The sequence below is a fragment of the Cyprinodon tularosa genome, unplaced genomic scaffold (genome assembly GCF_016077235.1).
Source record: "Cyprinodon tularosa strain WSP-4 unplaced genomic scaffold, ASM1607723v1 ctg671, whole genome shotgun sequence".
Taxonomy (NCBI): Eukaryota; Metazoa; Chordata; class Actinopteri; order Cyprinodontiformes; family Cyprinodontidae; genus Cyprinodon; species Cyprinodon tularosa.
In genome coordinates this window covers 21402-47085 of record NW_024039420.1, presented here as the reverse complement: position 1 = coordinate 47085, position 25684 = coordinate 21402, and the positions used below count along the sequence as shown (strand labels likewise).

The following is a 25684-nucleotide window of genomic DNA, read 5'->3' as shown; positions in this document are numbered from 1 at the left end:
AACCTGACCCGTCTCCTCTTCCAGCTGCTGTATCCATGATGGGATGTCCAGCTCTTGTTCCCAATGTTCACTCTGATTTTTTTTTTTTACTCCAGCTTGTTTATACTTTTGTCTTAACATCTAATGAGAGTAACTTTATTTTATTGAGATTTTATGGGAAAATGTTTTATATAAATAATATGAGAGCAGTAATGTTTTTGAACATGTGGATATTTTACAGTAAAACGGCTCGCATGTTGATCAAAATGAAAGCAGCACTGCTGTTCAGTCTGTAAATGATTGCATTCCTCTGAGCCTGCCTCTTAAATCTCAGAGATCATTCCTTCTGGTTTCTCCACTTAAGCAATTGTCGTTGAAATCAGATTGGGTTGACATCAGGTTCAGGAGAATGTAATGCATCCCCGTTTTAACGGGGAAAGGCTGATATCCGTACATGGCGCTGTGCTCCTCCCTTCTCTGCTTCATTCTGATTTTAGAAAATAACCTGAGATTCATACCATTTCCTGCTCCCACTTTCACCTCAATGTTTACTTCTTGGGTGTCTTATATGTTTATATGCACCGAGGCTAAATTCCGTATAGTATGTTTTGTAAGAGTTCTGTAATTAAGATCCATAATTTTGACCTTTTTTTAATTAAAGGGCCAGTTCAACCGGCAAAATAAACATGTGAAACCTCCTTTGTCTGATGCCTGATTTTTAATCTACTAGGTTAGAAACTCTTTAGGTCAGGGAGCTTCAATATTTTTCATTTTTAATAGAATTTTTTTTAATATCAAACATCAAGCACTTCTGTTCTCCACCCTCCAGATGTTTATTTCATCACCAAGTTCATGAGACAGGAGAACTTTCCCACCAGCTATTTGAGACACTATACAATGTTAGAAAAATAAAATCTTTTCATAATCAGTCTTCTTTACAGGTAAAAACAGACAACACACATATAATATTTACAGCCCCAGCAGAGCTAACGTTCTGAAGGTCCCTAATGCTAATGCGGTTCTCTGCAGCCGGCGGGTTGACGAGATGTCGTCGGGTTCGCCAACAGTCCGAGGATGGTGGAGAGGCAGTGCAGCTTCTCCTTGACGTGCTCTGGGAGCTTCTCGTTCTCCTTGTACCTGCAGACGAGACGCGGCGGGTTAGAAGCTGGAACAGGAAATAGTTCAATAGAGAAATCATCAGGGAGCTCCAGCTGGAGGTTAGGGTACAACAGGTCATATATTAGGTTGACTTTTATTATGGTACAGCCACTATTGTTAGGGAGAAAAAAAACACATTGCCTATTTTTTACTAAATATAACCTTAAACTAACAGAAAGGGAGGCGGGTACATTTAAAGCCGCTGCTGCATCCCTGCTTCCCCTTCCTGATAACGAAACAGTCCCTATAGTTACCTGGTGATCCTGCCTTCTGCAGACGTGTAAGAGATGCAGGAAACCCCTGCCTGGACCACCAGCTGAGATCCATCGTTGAACTGGACCCACACCTCTCCACTAGTCAGCTTCAGCAGCAGCAGAAAAAAACAAAAACAGCCATTTATGAACAGATTCAGCCTTCGGCCGGTCAGTGTTCAGACGGTTCTGTAATCATTTACCTGTGATGCCCATCCAACATTAGGCACAAAGATTGACTTGACCACCTTTCCTGCGCTCTGAACCAAATCCTGTCGGACCGGAGAGCTCTTCTTGCTCATGCTGGCTGAGGTGAAATCTGACCCGTCGTAGGAAATCATCTGCAATCAAATAATGGATCAAACAGAAATCCAATAACACAAACATCCCCTGAGCACATAGGTGGTCAGTCAGCAGGCCTGCAAGTGCTGCAGTACCACGCAGGACTCTTAATAGATGATGAAGGAATAAAAAACGTCTGATTTTCAGTTTAAAGTAAACTGTCATAATGGGTTTCTGATGCTGATGAAAGAGAAAGGATAGCCACATAAAGAACAGCAGGCAAAGACGAAGGTCAGATTATTGTCAGAGTAGTTTTTTTCATAGTAAAAAAAGCCTTTTATGCCCTTAAAAGAGAAAAACAAAATGTTTTCTATCTGAGGGATATCCAGATGCAGAACTCCCATCATCCTTTTAATGTGAACTGGCTCTTGTCTATTTAAGGCTGGGAGTCTTACTGAAGGAGTGAACTGCGGCGGTTTAGGAGGTGTTGCTGAATCAGGAGGGGTCTGCTGTGATGGATCCGATGCGGAGGAGGGAGCCTCGGAGCTGGTCGGTCTCCTGCACAGGTTAACACAAATTATCACATCTTGGTTAAGGGAGAAAAATAATCTCCTTACACATAAAACAGAACGTCTCTCTCAGTACCTGCCGATAGTGATCGGGAAGAAGGGGACTTTCTTGGTGCTTCGCTGCTCCTCCGCAGTGATGGCGGCCTCTAGTGACAAACACATGCTGTGGCCCTCGTCGGACAGCTCCACATAAAACCTGCTCTCAGGGCTCAGGCCACTCAGACCCACTTCTCCCTTCACGGTATACGACTTCCCACTCTTTTCCACCACTCGCACCAATTCAGAGGTCTTGTGGGTTTTTGCTCCTGAAAAATGACAGCATCAGTTCAGCTCTTCTCCACAGCGCTGAGCTCTCCACATCTGCCAAACATCTGGGGCTCACCATCATAGAAACAGACTTCCAGGTCTGCATCAGGTGAGTTCTCCATCAGCATGACTTTGGCGTACTTGGTGTAAAGAGTCACTTTAGGGGTTTTGGATTTCACGAGCTGCACAAACTTGGAGGCATACTGGTACTTTTTCCAGTATTTTTCTGCAACACAAAGGTTAATCAAGTAAGTTATTAACATATAAGTTTTTCTAAATAAATTTAGCTCTGATAAGAATTTAACATTTTATATATTGCAAACTAAAAATAATTAAAAATCTGCTAACATCTACCAGGATGAGGATGAAACAAGGTCTGACCTTTCAGTAATACATGATTAATAACACAGACCCAAAAAACTCATAGCACGTTTAAAATATACGTTAAAAGAATAGGTTATTATTGTTAATTAATTATTATTTTTCCCACTGTCATGAAGTATGCTTCATGACTAGTTTCTGATAATCAGGAAGCCTCTCTAATTACCTGGAAGGTCATCATAGCTGCAGATGAGAATATCCTCCGGAGGCGCTGGTGGGCAGTCCAGCACCGGAAACCCCTTCCCACCATTTGGTTGGTATATTGTTACCTACAACAATAGCACTGTTTTAGAAATGTTGCTTCAGAAAGGTTCCTTCTGTGTGCGGCGAGGTGTGCGTCATGTGACGTACCATAGAGCCGTCACAGGAGATACGCAGGACTTCTTTTACCCTTTCTTGCCCATTCTGGGATTTTAGAAGCTCCATGCAGACTTCCCCTGTGTCTAGGATGCTCACCTAAGAAAGAAAAAAAAAGAAAACAGATGACTGAGCATGTGTATGCATTAACAATTACACCACAAGTATGAAAAAGAAAGGGAATTATATCCTACAACTGCATTTTTGGTTTTCTGCCTGATGGGCTTCAGTCTGTAGGCGCACAGAGGAGGCACAACATCTCTCAGTGTCTTCTTCTGCTTCTCCCCTCTGGGTTTGGCTGGAAGGGGCTTTTGCTCCCTGCTGTGAGGAGGCTGGAAATCTGTTCCTGGTGTGATCTCCCGGGATGACTCGGGATACAGGTGCTGCTGACCTCGGCCCATGGGTTCGGACCAGGAGCTGTGAACCCCTGATTGCCCTCTGCTGTGGAAGCTGCCGCCGCTGCTGTCTGCGGGTCTTGGCCCCGAACCTGAGGCAGAGACAACACTTTAACCTGACAATCCGAGGCCCCTGATGAACTTCTACTAAGAATTATGACTTTGATTGGTTCTAATATTTGCAAAGAAAGTCAAAAACTGTTAAAATATTAGTCAGAGCCTGGATCTAGCACACACTTATTAAAAAGCAAAAATGTACCCTCACTGTTGAGCCAGTTAGAAACTCCCTCGAAGTCCTGATACTGGGAGGTTGGTGGATGAACCATCTGAGCTGACAGAAAGGCTGAGCTGAAACACAAAGTGAAAGCCTGTAATAAAGCTCCATCTGAGACCCGAGGAGAAGATTAGTTTAACAAAAGGAGGACCTACTGTTTAACTGGAGGGGAGGGAAGCCTGCAATGATCTGAAAAAGAATGAGGAGTGGACGACGAGGGGAAGAAGGGCCGTCCTAAAGCAGACAGAGTCTCCTCTGAATGACATCTCCCGAGCTCATGCTGCGAGGAGGTTTGTCCTGATTCTGCAGAACTGCAGCGTTCTGATGAGTGAGCCCTCCTGAGGAACCTGGAATACGGCTGTCCACTCTCACCAACGTGATTGTCCCGCCGCCTGCCCTCCCTGCAGAAGCTGTCTGGTGGGTACTGCTGGTGCAGCTGGTCTCCGTCTTCGAAGCTGGCCGGCTGGCGCGGTGGAACCGACATCATACGGTTAGGCAGAGTTGGACCAATCACGTGCTTGGTCCTCCGCTGGAGACGGGTGCCACTGCTCGCTGAAGCGGAGGAGGTGCACGCTGTTGAGATGGTTGCGATGCCGCTGTCGATGGAGCTGTCATCGCCAAGCCTCAGTTCTTTGGTCCTGACCAGCAGGCTCTGGGTCATAAACGGGTGGTCCAGCACCGTAGAGAGGCTGGGTCGCAGGGAAGGGTCTCTCTGAAGGAGCTGATGGATCAGGTCCTGAGCTTCTAATGAAACATGGCTCGGCATGTCATACTCCCCAAGAACAACTTTGGACAAAGTGTGCTTGACCGTGTCTGTGTCAAACGGAGGGCGGCCCATCAGGAAGGCGTAGAACATGCAGCCCAGAGACCAGACATCTGACTCCAGGCCGTGAGCGCTGCGGGTGGCCACCTCCGGAGAGATGTAGTTAGGAGTCCCGCACATGGTGAAGTGCTTCTCGTTTGGCAGTTTGAGCTGAGTGGCGAGGCCAAAGTCTGCTATTTTAATGTTCATGTTGCTGGTTAGCAGGAGGTTGGACAGCGTCAGGTCACGGTGCAAGATGCCATGGGTGTGTAAATACAGCATTCCCTTCACAATCTGATGCATGAAATGTCTGGCTGCAGACAAAAAACAAATTACAGTTTAGGAAGCTAAATATGATAAAACTTGTAAATCTTTTATTACAGCATTTGAGAAAATATCAGAGGAAACTGCATCTCACCTTCATCTTCAGAGAAATGCCTCTTCTTCTCTTTCAGGTAACTACTCATCTCCCCATTGTGGCACATCTCCAACACCAAATACACATAGTTGCTGTCCTCAAAGTAGTTGTAGAGCTTTGGAAATACATGATGCATACATATGAATGAAAAAATGACTATCAAATGAAATACTACTATATCTAGTGGAGAAGACTGTTATAACATTGTTTAAGTGCATGTATCAAAATAGCAAAATTAGACAACATTATTCAAACAAAAAATCCATTAGTTTAATAGTAAAGGTCAAATTAAATGAATTTCCTGTGGCAAATAAAAAAAATTTATCTTGGGGATATTTGTTTTAAACCTTCATCTAAGTATTATGCAAACAACTAGTCCAAAGATATTCAGGGAAAGTCTATTTAATCTAGTCAAATTCAATAAAATTCTTAACTAAGGTCTTAAAATCCCTAAGATGAATGCATATAATTAGCAACTATTGGAACCATTTTTTGCAGCTGAATTACATTTAATACAACATTCAGGACTTGTTAGAACAACAATGACTAAACCCAAACCGTGATTTGACTTAAAAACGATCATATTAAAATTGAACTTGATTAAACTAAACAAACATTTAATGTATTTCTCAATCATCAGAGCAAAAGTCTGCATGAAGAACTGGGGTGAAGTACTGTATTGACTTTAAAACATATAACTTATCCTGTAAACATTACCTCGAGGATGGAGGGATGCTTCAGTCTGCAGTGAATCTCCACCTCATTTATCACACGCTGGACCATGCCAGCTTTGTGCATCGCTTTCTTGTCGATCTACAGATGGAAGTAACACAGATAATTACACCCCTTCTAAAACGGATTAACATGCACTATGGGACTGAGCTGTGTTTCAGTCTGGGAGCTAACAGCCAATCTGTTACACAGCAACACCTTACCAACTGGGGGCGTCTTTGTGGGACCAAGAGAAGCCCAGGGGAGGTAACTAAAGTCTAATAATCCAACTGTACTTAGTTTGCACATGAACTGCCATTTCCTGGCAACAGCTTGTATTTCCAACAACAAAATGATCTTACCATTTTAATAGCAACCTCCAATCCTGTTTTGACAGATTTTGCTCGGTAAACACATGCAAAAGAGCCTTTGCCAAGGAGAGTGAGGACCTTAAAATCCTACAAGAACAGAAGAAAACACACACACAAAAATATGTTTAGACTTTAGATGAGCATGAACGCAGCAGCAGGATCTTTAAAAAGCACGCGCCTCAATATTAAGCCCCTCAAGGTATGAAACACTGTCCTTGTCATTTCGGCTGGTAAAGTTTCCATCATACAAACTTTTATAGAGATCATTCATAATCTGATCAAACATCACTGTCCCTCTTACATGCGACATCCTAAATCCTCACAGGAAGGGTCACACCAGCAGCTAACGACAAACCACAACAAACAGTAACTCTCAAAACACTGACGCTGCCATCTGGCCAATCAAAACTTTTAATTATCCCGGCTTTCTCCCCGCTGGAGGACAGAAAGCTGCCGTTTCTAGGCAGCGGGATGTGTTAGCAAACTGATGTAATGATCAGGTCTCTGGAGAGCGTCTAATAGCTAACCAGATAAACATTAGCATTTATTGGAAGTACTATAAAAAAATATTAATGTTATTATCATCACTATTATTATTATTATATGAAGATTACTCTATACATGTTTTTATGATAACTATTACTGTTATTAATAAATACATTATTGTCGATTATAAAAACATAAGTTATTTTGATCATGCAAAAATGTATATGTTGATGATGATGCCAGAGCAATAACACCACAAGCTAAAACTAATTGAATCCCTCCCCATGTTTTCCCTCTGATGATAAATATATTAAGTATATTTCTCCATTTACTGAGAAAGCGTTTAATAGGCTTTTCCGCTAAGCTAAAGGATAGTAAGAGCCTATCTAGCGGTGAGTTCTTACTCCCGACGCCCCTTTTGCTAGCCGCAGTCAGCGTTAGCTGTGTGCGTTAGCCTAACAAAGGGACTTACCTCGATCTTGTCGCCGATTGAAACGCTCATCCTGCCGGGTTTCGACCTCACAGGTCCGCGTGGGTTTGTGTAAATTTTCTTCTGTCAACATAAAGCATAAATCCCCGGAGCAGCGGCTCTCAGAGGGTAAACAACCTTAGAGCTAACGTTCCCCTCCAAAAGTCTGACATTTCTTCCATTTTGAAAATATCCGCCAGTTACTCTGCGGCTACGTCACAAGCTAAGTTCCTTGGCAACGTTTGTCTTAACCACGCCCCCATTTAAAGGGCCCGTACATAACTTCTGAAGTGTCTGAGCTGAATGCTATCAATTGTTACATAAGTTCAAGCATAAAATGTGGAAAAAGAGAAATAACACGGTAGATACTTTTTGTTTATTTTATGCATATAAATGCATTACATATAATTCAAATCGCCCCTACCAAAAAAAAAAAAAAAAAAAATATATATATATATATATATATATATATACCGGTATATGTGTGTGTGTGTGTGTGTGTAGAATTATTTAACTACATAATTTTTATTATATATATATATATATATATATATATATATATATATATATATATATATATATATATATATATATATATATATATATATATATATATATATATATATATATATATACATATATATATATATATATATATATATATATATATATGTATATATATATATATACATATATATATATATATATATAAATAAAACAATTACAAAATTATATTCAATAAAAATTATCAATAAATCTTTAAAGAGCAGATGTATGTCCAGGGCAGTATGACATAAAGGAAATCTATTAGTATTGAAACAACCTATTGGTCCATGTAAGGATTGATAAACTTGGCTGCTCTTAAAAAACAAGATGCAGCAGGTCTTTAAATATTAATTAAATCAAAAACATACATAAAAATTTTATCAAATATAACATCTACATGGAAAGACTTATAGAATTCCATGAGTTTTTATGATTATACTATATTAGTGCTATCATTGTACACAGATTAATTGGAAGAAAGACAAAAATAGCTTTAATGATATACCATAGGTTAATTTTAGCATATTTTATATCTAAATTCTTCTTCCAAAGATATTAAAATTCCTTTTGATTGATAGAGACAAAATATATTGTAATATATGTTTTTTCTTTTACTAAAAATTTGATGTTCCACAAATTTTCTTAGGAAACATTAAGAATAAGACATTGCATATGATTTTATTTCCCAAATCCTTTTCAATAAAGCTTCATATATAATTACTGAGCAGAACCTTATGGCAACAACCATAACGGTCTTCTTGTGAAAACCAATCTGTTGGTCTATTGTCTAGCTCTGGGACTTAGATTCCCAGAGCTATATTGGGAAAAGGGCACACACAAAAAAGAACACCTCAGTGTACATATATATGCAGTCTGATTTATTTACTAAAATCATATTTACAATTTCTAGACATTAGCATCACTTCAACCCATTAGAAACGGATACATATACAGGATTTGTATTCTCGCACGTGAACTAGTCGTTCTGCATTAACAGTTGCTTGAACAGTACTTAATATTCTTACTGGTCTTTGGGATTACAGGTGATACTGGATTGATCTTTCTGGTATAATCTGAGTTAAACCAGTTACAGAACTTTTTTCTTTGCATGTGGAAGATGTGAGAGAGTAAAGCACAGCACTGTCACACATGGGAATGAACGGTTTTGAAGGCTTGAAGTCCACTGGGAGATGACACGATAACAATCCACGGAGGAGGCTGGTGACGACTGAGACGTGAGCCCAGCTTTTGTGTTTCTACTTCCTAGGAGGAGCGTAATGGAAAACGCCGTGATGATTGTCAGTCTGGTCCTCAGTCTACCTCCATCTGTTTAGCGCCTGGCTTTGGGTGCTGGTTTCCCTTCCCGTCTGCTTCCTGTCTGCTTGCGGGACCGTTGTTAGCTCCGTTGTTCGGATCGCTAACGTCTGCCGCCTCCTCGACAGCTGGCTTTGGTCTGTTGGCAACTGAACCACAAACATCGTCCAGTTCCTAGATTGGGTGGAAACCTGCAGTCAGTAAATTGTAGTGTCTAAACCTCTCTAATGAAGGGTGTGTTAAATACCTATTCATACCTGGATTTTTGCAATTATTTCTGCTACTTTAACCACTGGGTCTTGAGTTATTGCAGCTTTGCTTTGTGCATTAATTTTGTTGTTCATCCAGCCCATGCTTTCATGCACACACTTCTCCACAGCATTTACATCCTCTGGACTTAAATGTGAGAAACGTTCATCCTTCAGAAAATAAGAGGTTGTTTAGGGAAAAAGTTTTAGGTTCTTTAAGGATTTAAAGAAGGATGAAAAAGTTTGGAAAGCCTACTTTTTGTTTGTAAGAATCCAGAAACTTCATGTATAGCTGCAGTTTCTTCCCCAGTTCTTCAAAAGCTCTCGGCCTTTCTTCGCTCTCTCTGTGCCGCTCCTGTATGGGCTCACCAAATCTCTGGAAAATCACGCTGAATTAATAAAATCTGCATGTTCCCAGTAGATTGTAGAAATGTAATCTCAAAGTGTGCATATGAAGGCAAACCTTGAGAGCGCCCAACTTCTCCTCATAGACGTGTTTTGGCTGGTCTTCTCCCTCCTCATACAGCCAGTTCTCAGTGTCCTCCAGCATCAACGTCAATCGGTTACCATCCTGTTATCAATATCAGGAGCACTGCATTGGTCTATATGCTCAGACATAGAAGTCTTTGCTGCTTTAAAGTAAAAAAATTTTGACATACCTCCTCACTAATGTACTTTTGATAAATCCCACAGATCTTTTCTCGCAGATCATAGACATATTCTTCCACTGCATTTTTAGCATCGTTCAGCTCCTTCACTAGTTTGTCCTGGCAAATCATCTGACGCTGAAAGGGAAAAGGTAAAAATATTCAGTGCTCTGAAAACATTTCTACAGTTCATATTGGGGGCGAGGGCCATGTACAATCTGAACAGCAGCCCAATCCATGACAGAGAAAGACACAAACACGCTCTAATCTAGGAAAGAACTAAATAGGATTAAGTGCAGCATTATTAACGGCCACATAGCTAGAGACTGCTGCACCCTAAATGCACAGAGGAGTGTTATCACAGATCCTTCCTCCCTTTCCTACAGGCATTTTTTTTTTTTTTGCTGCTTAAATATACATACAAGCAAACATACTTTCTTGTTGCAAATGTTCCCTTACTTTTTCTAATTATTTTTTTATATCTTTTATATCTTGTAGCTTATAAACCTTGTGTATATCCCTACGACCCCTTTTCCAGTTTAGTTTGAAAATTGTCCTATATTTCTATTCCAGTCTACTATATATTCAATTTTGGACTATTCCTTAATTAAACTCTGTTGTGGGTGAACGATGCTAGAGGCTGAAATGATGCAGACAAACTGAGCAAATCAATATCTATTCTCCTTGTGGAGCAGCACCCAAAAACTCAGACAGACAACCGAGGATGCTTCAAAAGTTTTTGACACTCAAATAATTCTTTATGGCAGAGAAGGGTCTTTGCATTTAAATAACTGATGTTCTGGTTTAATCACGCAGACGTTCTCCTTTCAGCGAAATCTTGTTTTATTCCTTATATTAAGCATAGACTGAAGGACTTAGCTTTTCAAAGGCAACAGCATCTCTCACCTCATACTCCACAAAGTTAGCAAGAACATCTCCATCCAGCTGCCGTATGTTGTTGACCACAACGGGGAGATCAATACTCTTCACCTTGACTTTTGGCTTGCTGCCTCCAGCTGTTGGGTCCTGCTTTTCTCCAGCTGCCCCTTCCTTATACAGAATAAATAATTTACACACATTAAACATGTGTTTTGGCTGCATTTACATAAAAAAAAGACTCACAGAGCAAAACCACAACTAATTCTTTCAGAATTTATATCCTTCCAGTTCTGCAGGGTCCCATTACCATCAATTATCAAGGCATTAAGGACACAGTAGGGTGTGTGTGACTCATGCAGAGTAAAACAGCAGTTCTCGACCCTGGTTTATTTTTGTATTTAAGGATCCTCGTAGTGTCTCTCGTAGTAGACACTATTCTTCCTGCACCACAGGCATTACAATAAAATCATACTTTTATAAACATTACCAAAAAAATGTGCAATATCTTGAAACAAAAACAAAATCAAAAATGAAGGAAGATAATAGTCTGTAACCGACTTTGATCCTTGATAGGCATTAAAGGATGAAATTCACGTCTGTTTTACAATGAAATTCAACTGCCAGGCGGCCAGCTTTATTTTGAACTACCTGCAGTTTATCCTGATGTTTTTTTAAGCATTCAATAATAAAGCTGAACGTTGAAGATGACAAGAATTTAAGACTGTAGTTGTAGTTTTCTTATTTTAAAATACATAAAATGTGCTGCTAGTCAGATTACAGCAATATTTCTGCTCACTTTAGTAATGAGCGCTTTAATGCATGTAGACCAAGAAAGAAAGAGTTCTCTCTATTAAAACTCCCATTAGCGTGGCTTCTTCTGCTTGTTCTATTGATTGTTTTTGTACAACAGTCTTCAACAGTTTAGTTTGCCTTATAGGATACTTATAGCTCAGCACACACTTTGCTTTGAAGCATTCTGTTTCATCATATAGTCAGTCACACACTCAGAACTTTACTTGATCTAACCTATCAGAAGAAATCATCTGCTTATATAGTAATTCATGCTTTTTCTAATAGGAAAACTGCTATAAAGCAGAGAACCTAAGCGTCTACTTTATGGATTTCCACATGGAAGGGTTTTATAATCGAAACAAATACCATCAAACATAACACAATGTTTCAATAAGATAGCTACTCTTAATTAATAGCTGATGTTTTAAAGCCTTAAGCTGACGGCTTCATAAGGAATAGTTTGTGATCAATATCAAAAGCTGCACTGGAGTCCAGAAATCCAATAGCAGTTTTTAATTAGTTTTTTTTCAACCAATCGTTTGTAAGAACCTTCAGCTCTACAATTAGACCTCTTTATCTGGGTGTCCCGATCCTACATAATTATTGGATAGCGGTCCCATATTAGCAAAAAAGCTAATATCGGTCTGCATCTTAAATCTCCGATATTGTCAGGCTTATAGTAATGCTCTGATTCTGTTTAAGGAATCTTTTATCAATTGGTTAATATTACATGGGTCAGTTGTTCTCATAAATGTTGCTGTTGATTACCGTTCACTGTTTTAGAAGTATTAGTGGATCAAGACTTTTCCAATTTTCTACAGAACAAAATAAGTCATAAAACCATGTATGATTCCTGCCAATGTCATATCAGGTCAATGCCAGTATCTGTACTGTAAATTCTCAAAGTTGCAATATCGGTATTGGGACACCCCTACCTGTTTATGAGCATGCTGAACATAAGAGTAGATATGGATTATGTCAAAGTGATGTGTAGGCTGTCTATTTTGCCTTGGTATGGGTTTGTTTGAATTTCTGTCCATCAAAGTGACTTTTAAAAAGTTTCCACAGATCTGGATAAATTGATTAATCAAAACAAAGATTCAAAATTGACATAAAGGCTTGGCTATAGTTCTTTGAAGCTGCTGTCCTGTTTGTTTTAGATGTAGGTTTTTACATGCAAATAAGAAGATGTCATTCAATACAGGAAGCATTGGCAAAGCTGAAACATGCAGGACAGTGGGCCCTGAGGACTGGGCTCGGGGACCACAGACTCTAAGACTGTGTATCAAATGACGCCTGACTTACCTTACTACAGGAGCTGCTTTCCTCATTCAGTTGATCTCCCTGGCTTTGACCCTCCTGCTCCACCTGCATTTTGTTCTAGGGCAAAATACATTCAGTTATTTAATACCAGCGTAAGTAAATGTAAATTAACGTAAATGACGTAAAGTTCAGCTTGTTACTACACAGACTTTCCAATTTATATAGAAAATAGAGCAAGTCTTAAAGATAGGATGTTTGTAACAAAATATCTGGAGGTTTAGATTAGCTCTCCTTCTTTGTAATGTTTGCTGTTATGCATCAGAATAAATTAAAGCAGCACCATATCTCTAATCCCAGTCACCCCTGCGCTGCCTATATATTTAACATTACAAACACAAAGAAATACTTTGATGCAACATTTGACAGAACATAATGTTTTAAGCACCAGGCATAAAAAAATGCTGCATCGAGAAAATACATTTGGACCGTTTAAAGGGCTCTCACTGTCCTGATATTCAGACTGGATGTTTATTTTCTTTTAATGGCTAAGAAGCTAAAGCTTGCAGAGAATGACAGCAAAACAGTGCTGATGGAAAAGAGAGACAAAAATAAGAGAGTAAGTTTTGGGTTCATCACTTTCAACATCCCAATATACAGTGTTGTGATCACATGTTTATGTGCAGCCCTGGACTACATTAGCTCATGTTTTCTAGCTTCAGGAGCTTTTTACTTCAGGATAGATTCTAGAAGCAGAATTAAACGGGCAAAAAATAAAGATAAACCCATCTATCAGAAAATGTTCAAGTACTGGACTAAACATTAGTAAAAACTCTCAAAGTCTTCCAGAAACTGTTAAAATCTAAAAGGATGTGTTGCATAATTTCTCAGGGATCACATATCTCTAAAAGAAGATACTGTGAGCTATTACACAACCAGGTTTCTGTGTAACACGTTAGCTGTGTAGATCAGAACCTTACCTGCTCCTCTGCTCTGCCTTCATTCTGTGCAGGCGGCTCAGATTCAATCTGCATGTCTTCTGCTTCTCCTTTCAGCTTCTCGATCAGCGACGCACTGGACACACTGAGGATGCCGTGAATGTTGACACGCACCTTGACCTTTACCTTAGAGCTGTCTCCGTCCGGCTGAGGAACCACGTTCTGAACTGAAAAGCAGCCTGGTAATAAATGGAAATAAAACAAGCAGGTTATACACCCATAGAGAGCTTTGTTTCTCAAGCCATAGGCTACAGTAGATAAAAAAAAGTATTTGCCCCCTTGTTGAAGCTATTTTATGTAACTTAAAATGTTCAAACACATTAGTACTGATCAAAAATAAAAGTAAATAGAAAAAGTATTTTCTAATTTTTATTTGATTCATTAAGGGTAATAAATTACTCAAAACAACCTGACACATTATGAAAAAGTAATCACCCCCTTGTTTAATACTCAATTGTGATAAAACTTTTTTTTTTATAATTCTAGGCCCAGTTTCAGCAGCTTCAGGTCAGGTTTCTTCAAAATCAGTAGAATCAAGAACACCTTTAAACAAAACCTGCTTGACAACATAAAGTAGGCTAAAATATCCTAAAATGCAATGGACTATGCTGATCTACAGAAGTTTGAAAACTGATGAGAAACGGTTACTGATATTCTCAGTCTGAGAGAGATTACCGAACATTTCAAAGTCTAAAACTGAAAACTTTTGTCCACCAATGGGGAAAACATGGAACATGGGATAATCTTTCCAGGAGGCCTATCCAAGAACCCAAAGAGAGTGGTAATGACTCCTCAAGCTCATAAAAAATTACAGCATCAGAGTCTCTAGACCAAAAAAGAACACACTGCAAAACACAGAACCTAATCTCAGATATGCCTAAGAGAATCCTGTTGATCCTGAAGATCAGGACTTGTGGGGAAAAAAAATGTCAATTCTTATATTCTGTGTAAAATTAAAAATAAATGTTATGGGGAAAAAAAGTATACTAATACTTAAACATGGTGCTGGTACCGCAATGATGTGGAGCAGCTCTACGCATCCATGGATCTAACACGCACTTCACAACTATAGCTGTATAAATCTTTTATCTGCAATTATCTGTCATTATTTATCCTGTATTATAACACCACTGATATATATATATAATCCATATCCTAACTTTCCTGTATAATCTGTATATAGTTTTTCACATTTAATTATTTTATAACCTCTTTCAGTTACTCTCTGTTTATATATACCATTTATAATCCATACATACATAGTCTCTGTGCACTTGTAAATAAATATTTATATCCTGTTTAGCAAATCTGGATAGACGCAAACTACATTTCTTTGCTTTGTACTTAAGTCTATTCTATTCTGTTCTATGATCTACCACTTTAGGACCTAGACAGTTAGCTGTAATTGATTCATTAACCCAATAATTGTGCTCTTTATCCAAAAGTACTGAAGGAGAAAATATAATCATTTCAGATTTTAGATAAATAAATCTTGAACAGATGGGTTGGAAAAAAAAACCTCCAATGAGGCCTATTTAAACTATTCTTAGTGAGTGATTGGGCGAAAAAAAAAAAAAAAAAAACCTGTAGAAACGTTTAAGGACTCATTACAGCTTTAAAAAATATCTGATGCCTGTTTCTGCTATCAAAGAGCATCACAGTTTTTAGGCTTATGAGCCTTATCACTTTTCACATATAATCTAATTATTCTGAATGACCTTTTCTCTCAATATAAGAAACCATTCATTGAAATTTATAATTACTATGATATATGCTTATGTAATAAAAGTAAAAACAGAGGAATTCTGTAAAGTATTGCTTAACTCTTCTGTACTCAAACACTTTAAACTGTTGTGTGGTTTCTGTTCTCTGCAAAAGCAGCAGAATCAGCACCAGTACCTATCCTGTGGTCCGGGTAGGGAAGTTCCTGAGGACTGCTGTAGAACGCTTCCAGATCAAAAGGTTCCTTCTTGTGAAACGTGATCACTTTGGAAAAAGGAGCAGGGTGGTTCTTACTGAAAACTTCACACTCTCTGCAGGGGAAGAAAAAAAAAAACTTTTAGAGAACATAAAGTAAACATTACCTCATACTCACTGATCTCCTCATTCAGGTGAGTAAAACTGTAATGAGGTCAATAAATCACGCTTTTAATACATTATATTTACCCCAGTCCGTCTTCTGAGGGTGATTTCCACCGGAGCGTGATTGGAAAAGGAACCACATCTGTGATTGAGAATTCCCGAACCTTAAATGCTGGAGACAAAATTGCACACTGCATCCAAACACAGACACGCACAGTTAGTGCTCATCCTGCATCCTTAGGATATTTTCCCTAGATGCTGAAACTCAGAGAGGATTTCCACCTGAAGGGCACATCCTCTGGCAACAGCTTCGTCAGCATTGAGGGTGGTGCTGATGTCTTTGGAGAAAAATTTGGTGATTCTCTCTTTGATGGATGGGATTCTCGTGGCTCCTCCAACAAGCTCCACTGCATAGATGTCGTCCCGATTTAACTCTATCCAGAGACAGACACATTAATGAGAAAACCCCTTCTTTTTTTTTAGAATGGGATGATATTCTCAAAGGTTCGTACTTGATTGTTCAAAGGCTGTTTTCAGTGGCGTCTCCACTCTCATCAGATACTGAGCACACATCTCTTCAAAATGAGTCCTGCAGACACACAAAAACTGCTTAGAGTGGATGTAGAGTCTACAGACTGCTGTTAAACAGAAAGGTTACTGTGATGCAAAAAAAGCAAACCGAAAAAAAATTAAAATGACTTAAAAGCTAAAAAACTCACCAAACAAAATCTGACATCTTTCTTACAAATAAGGCTGCAGTGATGCAGTCTTCAGGTAAAAAGCACCAGATAAACCCCAAACACAGTTAATAATCAATTTCCCAAAAAAACGCCTTGATGTACAGAGAACCCCAAAAGCATCAGAAGAAGTTACTTTCAAAAGTATCAGTCAGAAGAAGGCTACAAAAGAGTAAACAATGCAATGCAATTACCAGACAACAAAGTGAGGACACTCATCATCAGTAGCAGATCTATGACGTGACACAGGCAAGAACTGGAAGTCCCAGATTTGCCAAATAGAGCTCTCTGAGGATTATTCCAAAAAAGATCTGTAACCCACAGTCAAACATGGTGGAGGTAGCATCATGCTTTGGCAGTTTTACTCCAGCTAGGGCTAGAGACATTCCCAAATATCACTCAAATCTGACACATCTTAGGCATTTTTGACAAAAAGAGAGAAATATTTGCTGGTCAAAATTTTTAATGTAGGTAGACTCCAGTGCTGTCATAAAACCAGGAGATGCTTCAACAGGTTTAACCTTCTGGCTTCCTTCTAGTGGTGCTGTATTTGTCTGTCTTGGACACAAAAGTGAAGTCCTCAATATTCAGCAAATATTGTTCATTTTTACACTGTATATGTAATATTCACGGCTCATACTTAAGAGTAATCTTTAGGATGACAGTGGGAGTACACCCCTAATGTACAAAAAGGACATGCAACTCCAAGCAGAAAATCGCTGTTTTCAGAATTATGTCCAGGAACTTTTTGGTGCAAGGCAACGAATAATCATCCATTATTATTATGTGACCCTGAGGGAGTCAAATATTGTCAGCTTTACTGTTTCTGAACCTTTTCTGGGGGGATTCAATCAAATCAGTAGTAAACAAATAAATTTCCTTTCAAATGTATGCAAATTTATTAACATATAATAGAAGGAATGTGTCATCATCTCGTGGAAAATATAAAGTTCATGATATTTCGATGGGATTTTAAAATAAAGGATTTTTGGGTTGGAAAATACATAAAAAATCAGATTTAAGTGTATCCAAAAATAGACAACCTGGTCAAATTTGAGGCCATTTGCATTGACACAGCCAAATTTTCATATAGATCACAATAGAACAGTGGCTAGCACTCTGCCTTGCAGCAAGAAGGTGCTGGGTTTGATTCCGTGTCCAGGGTCTTTCTGCATGGAGTTTGCATGTTCTCCCTGTGCATGTGTGGGTTCTCTCCAGGTAGTCCGGCTTCCTCTCACAGTCCAGAAACATGACTGTTAGGTCAATGGCTTCTCTAAATTCTCCTTAGCTGTGAGTGTGAGTGTGCATAGTTGTTTGTCCTGTTTGTTTCTGTGTTGCCCTGCGATAGACTGGCGACCTGTACAGGTCGTACCCAGCCTCTAGCCCATTGACAGCTGGAGATAGGCATCAGAACCCATGGATGGATGGATATATAGATAATGTCACATTAAAGGAATAGTACACCCAAAACATGATTAGCCTTCATTTTCTACTCACCCCCATGCTGAACAACACTCTGGAGTACTTTTTTGATATCTCAAATGCATCTGGAGATCTGGGAGGCTTCTTGCTGTCTGCTGACATTCAAATAATGGAGGTCTATGGTGACCGAGACAGAAAGGTCCATAAAAGTCCACAAAAAACGTGTCAATATTCCTCCATACTGCTCGTCCAATGTATTCCAAGTGTCCTGAGTGGGTAGCATCCAGAATTTACTCGAAACGAAGTCATTTAGAATGTTTTTAGAGCATAAACAGTAGTGTATAGGATTTCCTGAAAGCGCGCACATGCGCGCTCACGACGCTACGGAAGCCGGCAGACCAAACCAGATGAAAGTGCGCATTCAGCGTCTGCTCTGCCAATAATGCAAGCGTAGAAGAAGAAATGTGCTGTTTACCTGTGCAAAGAAAGAAACAACGAAAGAAAAATGTCTGAGGACTTCAGTGTTGAGGAAGAGCATGAGTTTTTTGCCGAGCTGAATGCGCTGGTTTGGTCTGCCGGCTTCCGTAGCGTCGTGAGCGCGCATGTGCGCGCTTTCAGGAAATCCTATACACTACTGTTTATGCTCTAAAAACATTCTAAATGACTTCGTTTCGAGTAAATTCTGGATGCTACCCACTCAGGACACTTGGAATACATTGGACGAGCAGTATGGAGGCATATGACACGTTTTTTGTGGACTTTTATGGACCTTTCTGTCTCGGTCACCATAGACCTCCATTATTTGAATGTCAGCAGACAGCAAGAAGCCTCCCAGATCTCCAGATGCATTTGAGATATCAAAAAGTACTCCAGGGTGTTGTTCAGCATGGGGGTGAGTAGAAAATGAAGGCCAATCATGTTTTGGGTGTACTATTCCTTTAAAGGTGAAAGATTTATCCAGTTTTTAACACAGACTGATCCTTTCATATGGTGAATGACCCCTTCATATCTGGAGTATAATAAATTATGCCTACATTGCCTTATCTAACATGAAATAAAAACTGACCTGTTCATCCTGCTGGAAACATCAATGTCATTCATGAAGCACTCTATGTTTAGAGGCAAGTCAGAGGAGTTGGCACTCATTAGCTTTTTCAGCTTCTCGCATTCTTGGTGCAGCCGCAGCAAAGCCCTCGGGTTGTCCTTCACGTTCAGCTTGTACTTTGTCTTAAACTCCTCGCAAAAGTAATCCACCAAGGCTTCGTCAAAATTTCGCCCCCCGAGGTACGGGTCAAATGCCGTGGCAAGGACCTGACGAGTGATCGAGACGATTAATACTAACCTTTATTCTGAAAATCATGTGAAAATATGTACTCACCTTGAGTTTCCCCTTGTTGAAAGCTGTGATGGAGACCTGGAATGATGAATGTCCCATGTCCACAAACACCACCTTCCTGGGCTTCTCTTCAGGACCAGGAAGGTCTTGTTTGTAGATCCCATAAGCCAATGCCACTGTTAAGAATTAAGATTTATTTGAATCATTTCCATTTCCTTCAGTGTTTTCTGAGTGTAGACCAAAGTAACACTGACCTGCTGTGGTGTCGTTAATCAGCCTCAAACAGTTCAACCCTGCAATCTGAGTTGCATCCAGGACTGACCGTCTCTCCGCATCTGTGAAATAACTAGGGACCTGCAACACCAAAAAGATCAGCTAATTTCCCTGAAGGGCTCTGAGTTACACTGACAGAAGGCCGAGATGTTCAGTCACTCACAGAGACCACGCAGTCCACCACCGGCTTCTTCAGCGCACTCTCCGACGTCTCCTTAAGCTTAGTGAGCAGCATCCCGCTGATCTGCTCCACCGTGAACACCTTCTCCTCGTCTAGGTAGCGCACCTGTTAACAGTTAACGAGGCCAGGTAAAAAATGGCTGAAGGAGTGTTCATAAAGGATTTGTTTTAAGGACGGCGATGTTACCTTAATTCCAGTGCTTCCATTGGCCAGCTTATGCAGGCTGTAAGGCAGTCTTTTCTCTGATTGGACAAACGGATCATCGAACGCTCTGCCATGAAACTTTTTGAAGCCATGGACTGTATTTTTAAAGTTTGTTATGACCTGGTAGAAAGGCAGAAGAAATATTTTGGAAAGTTAAAGTCTACAGAGAAGAAGACGTTCGTCTGGACTCTTTATTTGGTACACCTGTGGGCGGGTTGGACCCATGGGGGTTCTAGCCAAAGGCCAGCAGGGGCCAGGACTGGTCCTGGCAAATTCACCTCTTCGACCAGTTTAATCTTTTTACCAAGACAATTTACTACTATCAAATATTTAGAAATTCTAGTCAGCTTTAAGCTGCAGTCTATATACTGTGGAGTAAAAAATGAGCACTGAGAGTTGATATGCAAGGAAGAAAAGGTTTTATTTTACTCTGCAGAGGAGAATGGCAAAAACCAGCTGAATACAGCTGAGTGCGATTCTGAAGCATTCAGAAACACACCCCTACATTTAAAAAGAATCCACAGCATACACACACACAAACATTGAATCTTTCCAAGAGAAACACTTTAGTTCCTCAAAAGACATAAATTTGCTCAGATAAACATTTCAGACAACTGTATTACTTTCACACCAGAAACAGGACGGGAGAACGATACGAGCATAAGTTTTAACCATAGCATGAAGGAGGCTTTTTGAACTCATTATTTCTAATGACCTTCCCCTCAGCCTTATCTAGAGCAGGGAGGGGAGGCACCTGCTTTCTGTACCCCTAAACAGTATAGCATAGTGAATGGAACAGAATCTCTCTATCATTACTTCTATTCAAACAAACATTTTATCACACAAATAGGCTAAGGAAAAACATTGATTCCACAATACTAAGACAGGATCGGATCACAGTTTTGGTCTTTTAGATCAGAAGTGTGCAACGTTGACTTTGTGGCTCACTTAATGTACTAAACAATGCGCTCTTGCCCTAGTTTTTGTGTGTGTTTAATTCTTTTGTACTGTGCCCCCATGAAAAAACACGGGCCCCACTCTAACCCTCCTGGTACAAATTCCCACCACTATTCATTTGCTACAGATTTGCTAGCTCCATTTCAATGATAAGGATCTCATGTTCCAACACAACCCAAAACTGTTCTGTTGGACAAGATGTTGACAACCACTGCAGTTTATGAAAATGCCCTGATTAAGCACTTTGAGAAAGTTTAAGCTTTGTGACATGGCTCCTTTTCCTGCTACTGTGGTCATAACAGGATGAACATGGTCAAAAATAATTCAAATGGTTCTATTGTGGAACTAAAGAGACTAAACCTTTTATACAACTCATAATTGATCCACACTTTCTAGTTAGTTTCCTCCATACTCCAACTCAACCTTCTGTCTATTGCAGTTCTCAAACCAGGTAAGATTTTTCCTTTTCCAAATGTCCAATTTTTACGATCCTGTCTAAGTCACTCCATCAGTTTAAAGCGCTTAACTAACAGAATAGATATCTGGGGTGGTCTTCTGCTAGTAAAGCCAACCTGCTTTAGCTTCCACATGTTTGGGGTTGAGAAATACTCTGTTGCTGATTCTTCATCAGGGCTAACAAGCGAGATGATGAACCCAATAAAGTAGTAGCTAAAAATACAATCAGGAGACAAATGTTACGGCAGACCTTACCTGACTCTTGGCTGCATTTCCAATCATCCGATTCTTGGAGGCCAAAGACACACAAGCCCTAATGCAATGAAATACAAGCATTTAAGGAAAGAAGTAAGATGTGTAGCAGCATAAAAAGCTATGATGGACTGAATGTTTTACACCCTGAGAGCTGAGATTAAAGAAATGTCACAAGGGAGTCTGGATAGGAACCATAAACTGTGGCAGCGAGATAAACCAGTTCACTTTCAGAATTTAGCCTGTCTGACATTAGAAAAAAGCCACTGCTCTCATGTTACTAGCGTTGCTTTAATAGCACAGTACGATAGTGTTTGCAACGTAACACATTTCCTTCATTCTCATTGCTACACTTGAATATTTCAAATCACAACCAAGACAAGACAAAACTATTTTGAAAAGTTATTATTCTAGCTATAAAAAAGGCTATTCAAACATAAATGACCTCATATGAAAACCAACTTAGGCCCTTTCTAATTAAAGAAGTAACTAATTCATCTACATGATCTTGGGAATAAGGTTCACTCATACATAAATATTGTTTTAATTTGTGCCTGTTTGACAATATGAAGTACGACAAAAGTTCTTCAGAGGCAGCAGATCATATCTAAATGTTTAAAAAAATCAGTTTGTGTTCTTGTACTCTAACCGGCCCCCAACTCCTACATGAACTAGACCCCTCTGAATGGCTTAAGAAATGTAATTAATTAAGGTTTTGGGGAGGCTTAGTCAAAGTTTACATTTAAATCCAACTGAGAGTCTATGCCATTTTGTTAAATATTATGAACATGATAATAATTTGGATTGATCTTGCACATGAATGTGAATTTCTGATATTTGAATATCACAAAAACAAACTTTTTTGACTTTTTTTTTAAACAATTTTCTCCATTGTCTGTTACATAACAGTATCAATAAATACAAATTAATTGCTCATTATGATTTACTGCAGTTACAGCCTGCATTTTAATAATACAAATCTCATATCTTTATGTAACTGGTATCTGGAAGATGCCAATTTAAAAGTAGAACTTTTTATGAGTAGTATTTTTTATTTGTGGGCCTAAAATGCTGCAGGCTTGCATTGCCTCTTGTTCTATCCAGGGTCCTGTAGGACGAGTCTAGGGCCACCCACACCTGCTATTGAGCATATTTTCCTACTGAAGAAGCTTTGTAAATCCTTTAAACATGGGAATTCCCTAGGATACATACCACTGGAGTTTGGTTCCTAGGTCTTCATTTATACACGCTAATACTAAGCTGTAGAAATATACCACCCTGAATAATAGTGCGTAATCACAATAGGTTTTGCTTTCCATACACATGGATATCAAAGGGATACCTGCTGCTCTTGAAACTTTTTGGATGTTTATTTTGGTTGTCCTATTTTTTGCTCTTATGTTCTCTGTTTTCTCTCCCTCTTGTAATAGGTTTAGACTTCTGGAAGACATAGGAACCCCCATTTCATCATTCTGATTAATTCTCTCTCTATTCTCCTACTCTGCAGAATCTGTTAGTTCAATCTCTAACGTTCTGCTCTCTCTGCTTTTTCTCATGGTAGCTTTGCCTCGTCTATTCCTGTTTGGCTGTGACGCCATCCTGGAGAGAAATATCAGCTGTGCTGCTGCCATCAACACCTTTGTTTATAGATGCTGGAGATCTGCCTGTTTTCTAGTGTAGTCCTGTTTCTCTAAATGTGACTGGCTGGATGTTCTCTCTTCATCCTCTGACATGGGAGCTGACTCAGAGCTCGCCTGACTGGCTGTGTGTTTCCTGGACGGGGCCGCCTTTTACAGCTGCTTTTTGTATCTCTGCTTCTGTCTCCTTGAACCCCACTCAGCCTCGGCAGATGGCCGCTCACACTGAGCCTGGTTCTGCTGGAGGTTTCTTCCTGTTAAAATTTAGTTTTTCCTCTCCACTGTCGCTACAAGCATGCTTAGTGTCAGGGATTTTATTTGATTCAATGAGTCAAAGCAATCAACTGGTTTTCCTTAGATAGAAAACTTTGAATCAATTTGACTGTATGATCTGGTTGAACTGTAAAGGGCCTTGAGATGACTTGTGTTGTGAATTGGCGCTATAGAAATAAACTGAATTGAATTGAATTATGCAGGTGTGGAAGCAGATTTCTAGGAGTAACTGTAGATCTTCTGTGTTGTCTATTTTTGCTGCTTTGTTTTATTTGTTCTCTTTCCATGCTTTCTTCCCACTTTCCTGTTGATCTTTTTCTCTCCTCTTAGCCCCTATTTATTTCTCACCTCCCTTTCCATCTCCATATCCGTTGTATAGATCTTACTCCCTAAATTATTTTCAAAAAAGTTTCATATTTATGTACCAAGCGCAATCCTATGGCAACAAACACAATGGTCTGCTTGTGGTAGCAAATCTGTTAGGCTATCATCTAGCTCTGGGACATCAATTCCCAGAGCTATATTGGCATCTGAATCATTATTTACACTTAAGAATAAAAATAATCATTTAAAAACCTTTGTTGTTATTTTTGTGTTTACGAAGTTGTTTTTGTCCAATGTGATTTTTTTAATCTGAGGATCTGAAACATATAGGTGAATATAGGTGATATATAGAAGCACAAGCAAAATAAATTAGTTAGAGAATGAATAATTGATCAAGTCACTATAACTGGTGCTGCTACTGTCCTCACATTTTGGGATCCATTTCTTACTGGCTGCAATTGACAAGGCACTCCCTAGTTTCACCTTGCTGCACATTCCTGCAAGGAGATGCTGCAAATGCAATTTGCACACACTGAGGCCAGCATGTGCATATATCGGAATAATGTCTGTTATGTTGGATCAGAGCGAGCTATGGGATCAGTGACATTTTCTGGGCTGGGTTCTAGAGAATTTAAGGATGTGCAACATTTTTTTTTCAGGGCCATTCAACATTGCAGTGTCATGTTAAAAAGCATTGCTCTTATTTCCGTGCCAAATTATCAACACCAGACGATATCTGCTTCTTTTTTTTCAGTTGGTGGTAGGTCATAATCAGTAAATACAGGACGGCTGATAAGGCGTCTAAAGAACCACAACCTCAGATAACTGCTTGTATGAATGGAGAAGCAGCAGCACTGGGCCTGAGCTCCCAGCGCCACCAGAACCCTCATTACGCATGAGTTTCGCGGCGCGCGGCCAGTGCGTCCTTTAGACTAAATATTGCGTAATTATCCATGATGCTGCTCAGCGTTAATACTCACGGTGTGCATCTGTCACTGTATTCATTGGCCACCGTTTCAATGCCACCGCTCCTGGCCACAGCGATGTAACAGTTCTGGAAACCCACGTCGATACCAACCACTGACATGATGAGCACCACAATATGAGTTTTCCTGCGCAAAAGCCGCACTGACACGAGGGAAAAACAACAAAAATAACCAGTTCTGCACACAATCCAAGCTTCCTTGGTGCTGAACAAAGTGAATTACTGGCTCTTATGTAAGCTGCGCTGTTTATAGCAAACTCATTCAGAGTAATCCCTGAAGAGGAAAGATCCAGAGAGGATTCTCCAACTCTGAGGCGGCCCTAACATCACCCAGCGCCACTGACGGGTCATGATGCTGCGGGAATCCGCCCCTCCAAAGCTCTCCGATTGGCTGCGTCCAGCTCAGAGGGCCGTACGTCATTGGTGCATCACCCAATCGATCAGAGAACGATCTAGAACCTCACTGTTAAAGTGGAGCTTGCTTACGTCACATATGCAACGCGGCGACGTCGCGATCACGTTTGCTCTGAATTAAGCCTGTCAGGTGAGAGCTTCTGCCCTCACCTGCCTGAGAGCGGACTACCCCACGCATCCTCCCACGCTCATACACCGCTTTATAGTGGCAATAGTACAACACTGCGTGGAGCTTATGCTAGAGTAATGCTCCAAATA

At 39.8% G+C, this 25684-nt stretch overlaps 2 protein-coding genes across 3 annotated transcripts; both read right to left on the bottom strand.

Annotated features, from left to right (window-relative positions):
• Nucleotides 1-738: 738 nt before the first annotated feature.
• plk4 (polo-like kinase 4 (Drosophila)) lies at nt 739-7426 on the bottom strand. Of its 2 annotated transcripts, none has more exons than XM_038267394.1 (15): nt 7213-7426; nt 6246-6341; nt 5890-5985; nt 5173-5287; nt 4108-5068; nt 3944-4026; nt 3478-3770; nt 3278-3382; nt 3093-3195; nt 2622-2771; nt 2316-2544; nt 2126-2228; nt 1592-1729; nt 1392-1498; nt 739-1116 (listed from the first exon to the last, which is right to left on the bottom strand). In XM_038267394.1, exons 1-15 carry the CDS (start codon nt 7240-7242, stop codon nt 990-992), a joined length of 2736 nt encoding a protein of 911 aa, XP_038123322.1. In that variant the 5' UTR covers nt 7243-7426; the 3' UTR covers nt 739-989. The 2 variants fall into 2 exon arrangements, with proteins under 2 accessions (XP_038123322.1, XP_038123321.1); XM_038267393.1 differs by having other exon boundaries at nt 3938-4026; nt 7213-7425.
• A 1186-nt stretch (nt 7427-8612) lies between these two features.
• hspa4l (heat shock protein 4 like) lies at nt 8613-25362 on the bottom strand. The gene is made up of 19 exons (XM_038267395.1): nt 25008-25362; nt 21797-21854; nt 20111-20248; nt 19907-20029; nt 19725-19824; nt 19513-19646; nt 19201-19445; nt 16488-16564; nt 16258-16409; nt 16060-16166; nt 15793-15926; nt 13876-14072; nt 12941-13015; nt 10871-11014; nt 9977-10102; nt 9781-9888; nt 9574-9693; nt 9327-9488; nt 8613-9243 (listed from the first exon to the last, which is right to left on the bottom strand). The coding sequence occupies exons 1-19, from the start codon at nt 25112-25114 to the stop codon at nt 9067-9069; spliced, it is 2484 nt and encodes an 827-aa protein (XP_038123323.1). The 5' UTR covers nt 25115-25362; the 3' UTR covers nt 8613-9066.
• Between the last annotated feature and the right edge of the window lie 322 nt (nt 25363-25684).

Bases quoted from the DNA above. Each gene is read 5' to 3' on its own strand.
- plk4 (XM_038267393.1), bottom strand. From the start codon at position 7,242: ATGAGCGTTTCAATCGGCGACAAGATCGAG. The intron at 3,383-3,477 runs GTAGGATATAAT...TTTCTTTCTTAG, and splicing joins AGAAAACCAAAAATGCAGTT to GTGAGCATCCTAGACACAGG. The intron at 2,772-3,092 runs GTAATTAGAGAG...TTTGTGTTGCAG, and splicing joins CAGCTATGATGACCTTCCAG to AAAAATACTGGAAAAAGTAC.
- hspa4l (XM_038267395.1), bottom strand. From the start codon at position 25,114: ATGTCAGTGGTTGGTATCGACGTGGGTTTCCAGAACTGTTACATCGCT. The intron at 13,016-13,875 runs GTAAGGTTCTGA...ATTTTGCCCTAG, and splicing joins AAGGCAGAGCAGAGGAGCAG to AACAAAATGCAGGTGGAGCA. The intron at 9,889-9,976 runs GTATGTCAAAAT...TATTGATAACAG, and splicing joins AAAAGTACATTAGTGAGGAG to GATGGTAACCGATTGACGTT.